At 43.3% G+C, this 6,987-nt stretch overlaps 1 protein-coding gene and 1 pseudogene across 14 annotated transcripts in view; both read left to right on the forward strand.

Moving 5' to 3' along the window:
- Nucleotides 1-6,987, forward strand: part of FLACC1 (flagellum associated containing coiled-coil domains 1) — a 49,092-nt gene that overhangs the window by 31,896 nt on the left and 10,209 nt on the right. For 10 of the 14 annotated variants that reach the window (XR_015144079.1, XM_086346099.1, XM_086346048.1 and 7 more), the window contains one exon: nucleotides 5,883-6,369. The exons of 3 other annotated variants lie outside the window; for them this stretch is intronic. Coding sequence is in view for 8 of the 11 variants with exons in the window: in XM_086346099.1 (XP_086202225.1) it covers nucleotides 5,883-6,009 (127 nt within the window). In the remaining 3 variants the exon portion in view is untranslated. Of the gene's footprint in view, nucleotides 1-5,882; nucleotides 6,370-6,987 lie in introns of those variants that run through there. One more of the 14 variants, XR_015144031.1, reaches the window with a different exon arrangement.
- LOC147378031 (acyl-CoA-binding domain-containing protein 6 pseudogene) lies at nucleotides 3,390-4,435 on the forward strand (annotated as a pseudogene).

Consider the following 6,987-nt stretch of genomic DNA (forward strand, 5'->3'; position numbering starts at 1 on the left):
TAATTTTAAAAGGACAGGTTCTGACAAGTTCAGAGGAAGAGGGAGTGGGGAGAATTTCAGAAAGAAGGGAAAGTTCAGTAAAGGAATTACTGTAGGGGAACAAAGGATATAAAAGAAGTGTAAGCAGCATAGGAGGGAAGGAGGGAGATGGTGCCAGAGGCAGAGTCTGGTCACGAAGAGCCAAAGAAGAGACTCAAGATGGAAACAGAGATGGAGCCTGAGACAAAGAGGCCAAAGAAGACAAGCCAGAAGCTTCAGCAGCCATTTTACCTTTCTTTAATTATTTGCCTCAGTTAACCTTAAAAATCTTATTTCTGCAGAGAGACAATTTTAGAGTCATGACATTCATCAGGTTCAAAATAAGCATTCCACTCAGTTCTGGAAATTTTTGAACTATTGTGGTCTAATTTGGTTTTAAGAAAATTAAGTTTGGAGTTTTCAAAAGCTCCCCATAATGGCCGTTGAGATCCTAACTTGCCTTTGATTTGGACTAGTCCATTTAGCTAGAAATGCACATGAGGAAGGACCACAGTTTTTTGTTTTGTTTTGAGGACCACAGTTTCTAAACATAAAACTGGTTGGAATCCCTGGGATTGGGATTTCAAAATATCTAGGTAACAGGGGTCCCCTTTCTCAGAGGTTTCTCTCTGGAATAAAAGAATAATTTTCAAATAACTGACAGCTCAAACAGCTCAATTCAAACAGCTTTCAGCTCAAACAGCCTACCAGCTAATACCAGCCAGTTCTAATGAAACAGCTTGATCCCAAAGTAGCCAGTCCAGAGGGTTTTCAGCCAGTTTCCAGGAAACAGCCCATGTTCCAAAGGAAGGGGCCAACAGCTTCAGCTTCAGTGAAGCAGCTCCTGTTCCCAAAGGAATGGGCTGACAGCTTCTCAGCTAGCTTTAGTTGAAGGAGTATAATCACAAAATCAGACCAAAGTGCCAAATGAGCACTCACAAACAGAACAAGGCCTTAACCAGAAACACAAAACCTTAAAGTAGATTCTGAATAAAGTCAGAGAGCTTCAAGTGCAAAGAGGGCATGGGTTCAGATCCAGGAGAAAGATATACCTTCAAACTCCAGGGTCATTGAGAAAAACAGTGAACTCAGTGGGCTCAATTGTGAGCACCACACCTGTCTGCTCACCAGTCCCAGAGCCATTGAGGATCATCTTTGGTCCCTGTATAGGCCACCAAATGTTGACATAAAACAAATAGACTGCCAGTTATTCTCCAGCAATGATGGGTTTATTTGGAATCACCAAAGAATTTCAATTTGGGGTCTACAAACATGGTCTACACATGGATATCACCAGATGGTCAATACCAAGATCAGACTGATTATATTCTTTGTAGCCAAAGATGGAGAAGCCCTATATAGTCAGCAAAAACAAGACCAGGAGCTGACTGTGGCTCAGATCATAAATTCCTTATTGCCTAATTCAGACTTAAATTGAATAAAATAGGGAAAACCACTAGACCATTCAGGTATGAGCTAAATCAAATTCCTTATGATTATACAGTAGATATGAGAAATAGATTCTAGGGATTGGATCTGATAGACAGAGTGCCTGAAGAACTATGGACAGAGATTTATGATATTGTACAGGAGGCAGTAATCAAGACCATCCCCAAGAAAAAGAAATGCAAAAAGGCAAAATGTTTGTCTGAGGAGACCTTACAAATAGTTGAGAAAAGAAGAGAAGTGAAAGGCAAAGGAGAAAGGGAAAGATATAAACATCTGAATGCAGAGTTCCAAAGAATAGCAAGGAGAGATAAGAAGCCTTCATCAGTGATCAATGCAAAGAAACAGAGGAAAACAATAGAATGGGAAAGACTAGAGATTTCTTTAAAATTAGAGACACCAAGGGAACATTTCAAACAAAGATGGGCACAATAAAGGACAGAAATGGTATGGACCTAACAGAAGCAGAAGATATTAAGAAGAGGTGGCAAGAATACATAGAAGGACTATACAAAAAAGATCTTCATGACCCAGATAATCACGATGGGATGATCACTCACCTAGAGCCAGACATTCTTGAATGCGAAGTCAAGTGGGCCTTAGGAAGCATCACTATGAACAAAGCTAGTAGAGATAATGGGATTCCAGTTGAGCTATTTCAAATCCTAAAAGTTGATGCTGTAAAGGCGCTGCACTCAATATGACAGCTAATTTGGAAAACTCAGCAGTGGCAATAGGACTGGAAAAGGTCAGTTTTCATTCCAGTCGCAAAGAAAGGAAATGCCAAGCAATGTTCAAACTACCACACAATTGCACTCATCTCACATGCTAGCAAAGTAATGCTCAAAATTCTCCAAGCCAGGCTTCAACAGTCCATGACAACATGTACTGTTCAACAACTGTGAACTTCCAGATGTTCAGGCTGGATTTAGAAAAGACAGAGGAACCAGAGATCAAATTGCCAACATCCACTGAATCACTGAAAAAGCAAGAGCCTAGAAAAACCTCTACTTCTGCTTTATTGACTATGCCAAAGCCTTTGACTATGTGGATCGCAACAAACTGTGGAAAATTCTTCAAGAGGTGGGAATACCAGACCACCTGACCTGCCTCAGATATGCAGACAACACCACCCTTATGGCAGAAAGTGAAGAACTAAAGAGCCTCTTGATGAAAGTGAAAGAGGAGAGTGAAAAAGCTGGCTTACAACTCAACATTCAGAAAACTAAGATCATGGCATCTGGTCCCATCACTTCATTGCAAATAGATGGGGAAACAATGGAAACAGTGAGAGACTTTATTTTGGGGGGCTCCAAAATCACTGCGGTTGGTGACGGCAGCCATGAAATTACAAGACGCTTGTTCCTTGGAAGAAAAGCTATGACCAATCTGCTGCTACTGCTGCTAAGTTGCTTCACAGGTGTCCGACTCTGTGCGACCCCATAGACGGTAGCCTACCAGGCTCCCCCGTCCCTGGGATTCTCCAGGCAAGAACAGTGGAGTGGGTTGCCATTTCCTTCTCCAATGCATGAAAGTGAAAAGTGAAAGTGAAGTCGCTCAGTCGTGTCCGACTCTTAGCAACCCCATGGACTGTAGCCTACCAGGCTCCTCCATCCATGGGATTTTCCAGGCAAGAGTACTGGAGTGGGGTGCCATTGCCTTCTCCTAGACAGCATATTAAAAAGCAGAGACAAGCCTTGTTCCAGGCCCCCTGGTTGTGTTGCTCACAGACCCCCGTGCCGCGAGAGCGATCTGGGCTACCCCGAGCTCCCTGTTAGCCTGGGGAAGCCAAAAGAGACCAGGCAGTGGGGGAGAGCAGCAGAGGGTGGTGGGACCCTCCCTGCACACCCAGGGAGACCAGGGGGATAGAGGGAGCGAGGCTGAGTTAAGCAAGGGTTAGGTGAGCTTGGGTGCAACTTGAGTTCAGGACTGGTGGGCCAGGCTCCCACGCCGGTGTCACACCCGGTCCGTCCGAAGAAGACAGGCGGACTCATGGCCTCGTCATTCCTGCCCTCGGGGGCCACCACGGGCGACAGTGGTGGAGAGCTGAACTCGGGGGATGACTCCAGGGATGTGGAATCCCTCCAGAGCCCAGAGATCGAGGCATCCAGGAGCCTGGCAGAGCTGTTTGAGAAGGCTGCAGCACAGCTCCAAGGCCTGGTGCAAGTGGCTAGCAGGGAGCAGCTCTTGTATCTGTATGCCAGGTACAAGCAGGTACAAGTTGGAAATTGCAATACACCTAAACCAAGCTTCTTTGACTTTGAAGGAAAGCAAAAATGGGAAGCATGGAAAGCGCTTGGTGTTCCAGCCAAGCAATGCAGGAATATATTGCTGTAGTTAAAAAATTAGATCCAAGTTGGAATCCTCAGTCACCAGAGAAGAAAGGAAAAGAAGCAAATACGGGTTTTGGTGGGCCAGTTGTTAGTTCTCTGTATCACGAAGAAATCATCAGGGAAGAAGATAAAGACATATTTGATTATTGCAGGGAAAACAACATTGACCATATAACCAAAGTCATCAAAACAAAAAACATGGATGTGAATATGAAAGATGAAGAGGGCAGAACTCTACTCCACTGGTCTTATGATCGAGGACATAAGGAACTAGTCAGTCTTGCTACAATATAGAGCTGATATTAGCTGTCAGGACAATGAAGGTCAAACAGCTCTACATTATGCTGCTGCCTGTAAGTTTTTGGACATTGTGGAGCTGCTGCTCCAGTCCGGGGCTGACCCCACGCTCCAAGACCAGGATGGCTGCCTGCCAGAGGAGGTGACAGGGTGCAAAGCAGTTACTTTGATGTTACAGCAGCACACGACAGGCAAGGCTTAATCAAAAGACTAGAAAACTATGGTCGACAACAGCACAGGGCTCCAGTGGTGAAAGAAAACTGCAAAAATGACACATCTTTTGCCGCCCATCTTTGGTATATGTTGGCTAATAAAATCAGTTGTGAGGAACTGGAAAAAAAAAAAAAAAGCAGAGACATTACTTTGCCAACAAAGTTCCGTCTAGTCAAAGCTATGTTTTTTCCAGTAGTCATGTATGGATGTGAGAGGTGGACTATAGAGAAAGATGAGAGCTGAAGAGTTGATGCTTTTGAACTGTGGTGTTGGAGAAGACTCTTGAAATGCCCTTGGACTGCAAGGAGATCCAACCAGTCAGTCAATCCTAAAGGAAATCAGTCCTGAATATTCATTGGAAGGACTGATCTGACACTGAAACTCCAATACTTTGGCCACCTGATGTGAAGAACTGACTCATTGGAAAAGACCCCGATGCTGGGAAAGATTGAAGGCGGGAGGAGGAGGGGATGACAGAGGATGAGATGGTTGGACGGCATCACGGACTCGATGGACATGAGTTTGAGTGAGCTCTGGGAGTTGGTGATGGACAGGGAAGCCTGGAGTGCTGCAGTCCATGGATCACAAAGAGTCAGATATGAATGAGCAACTGAAGTGAACTGAACGGAAATATGGCAAGCCATGTGCAAGGTCCCACATAGCAGGGGAAGAAGAATGCTTTTATAGAGGGGAAAAAGTAATAGGGGAGGGCTATAGCAAACACATGGAGAAGGCAATGGCACTCCACTCCAGTGTTCTTGCCTGGAGAATCCCGGGGACGGGGGAGCCTGGTGGGCTGCCGTCTGTGGGGTCGCACAGAGTCAGACATGACTGAAGCGACTTAGCAGCAGCAGCAGCATAGTAAACAGAGTCCATGACTTTTCTTTGCCTGAGTTCTTCCTAGGAAACAAGAGGAGTCTTTCTTCCTTTGGGGCTCTGCTACCATCTCAGGGCATGAGAGCTCCCCCTTCTGGCCTCTCTACTCTATTTAATGAAGAAGAATAAAGTCGCTCAGTCGTGTCTGACTCGTTATGACCCCATGGACTGTACAGTCCATGGAATTCTCCAGGCTAGAATACTGGAGTGGGTAGCCTTTCCTTTCTCCAGGGGATCTTCCCAACCCAGTGATTGAACTCAGGTCTCCCACATTACTGGTGGATTCTTTACCAACTGAGCTATCAGGGAAGCCCATTAAACAGTCTTCTGTTGGTGTCTTTTTTTTTACATGGGACTCAGGTGTCAATAGTTTACCTTTAGATGCAGCCACATTTGGTTCCTGTGAAAATCAACCTCAGGTCAGAAATTATACTGTTACCTGAAGATACATCTTAAATCACTGAAGTAACTTTTGGTCAATACTTAACAAAGGGAAATTGTTCACTGTGTTAATTTTGTCATAAATTCTTCATATGGGAATTTGGTAATCCAAATTTCATGTCTCCCTAAATTCAAAATCACTGCAAATATTGAAAGAGACCACTCCCAACTAGTGAAGGAACAAAACTACATTTCTCTGCTTCCCAAATGTCTTGTATCCCTTTCTACCCTTTACCTCTATAAATCTTCTCTTTATAGGCAAAAGATAATTGCCAAAAATGAAGAAATTTATGATGAACGGTTTGGGAGATCTACCTCTGTTACTATTTATGAGCATAATTCTGACACTTTAGAAGATGGTGGCAACGAAACACAAGAATCATGAGAAGAAGAGTTGGTCTCTGTGACCAAAGATGTTAGGAACCAAAGATGTTAGAACCATCTTTGATAGGCTTAAGAACTCCTGTGAGGTTTTCTTGAGAAATGCATATGGTGAGTTTAGCTTTTGGCCTTGCCTTGATTCTACTTGTGACTTTTCACAATTTGTTTTCTTCTGAGTGACTGAGAATGTTTGAATTCTCAACTCAATTACATAGACATTCATGACTCTTCATTGAAAAGTAATTGTCTCTATACCTAGAGCTGAGGGTCTCTAGGCTTTGTACTATTTTCTCTTCCACCTTTACATATTTCATTACCAAAGACACTTACCTGAAGAACTTCTTTCTATTAAATGTTGACAATATTTTGGGGTGTGCCTTTTGTCCCCCAGACATTTCACTAGCAAGAATGATAATTTGTTGAATTGATCCCCCAAACCTTTTCTCTCTTATATGTGTCTCTACTCCCCTATTTCTCAATATGTTCCCAACTCTATGATTTGGGAAGAATTTCTGATGATTCCTGTCATCGTCTCTAAACTATTCCCAGAATTCAAATGTCTAGAAGGCAGGCAATATAAATAAGGGAAGTGGGCTTAACATAAGAAAAAATAACCACATAAGCACAGTGATAAATGGTAACTGGCAGCAGTCTCAGTGAGGGAATTGGGCAGGATGGTGTGGGGATTGGGGTATGGGGTAAGGGTTGTGGAAATTCGGTGAACGCATTTCATTGTTGCCAAACAGGAGCATGGTGTAAATGTGGTCAGATACTCTGATCATCAAAAGAAAGTATTCTGGTTTTTATGTGACAGCTTCCAATTTTTAAATATGGAGAAGAAGTGGGGTTTTTTTAGACAAGAAATGTTTAAGAAATACAACTATGTGAACAAATATTGGAAGGCTCAAGGAAAACATATCTATGACCCAAACATTTTCTACCTGTAAGACTAGGTTCCACTGGCAAAAAAAAATGAAAACAA

This window comes from Bos grunniens, chromosome 2 (genome assembly GCF_055505025.1).
Source record: "Bos grunniens cultivar Pamir isolate PY7600 chromosome 2, Bosgru_T2T1.0, whole genome shotgun sequence".
NCBI lineage: Eukaryota > Metazoa > Chordata > Mammalia > Artiodactyla > Bovidae > Bos > Bos grunniens.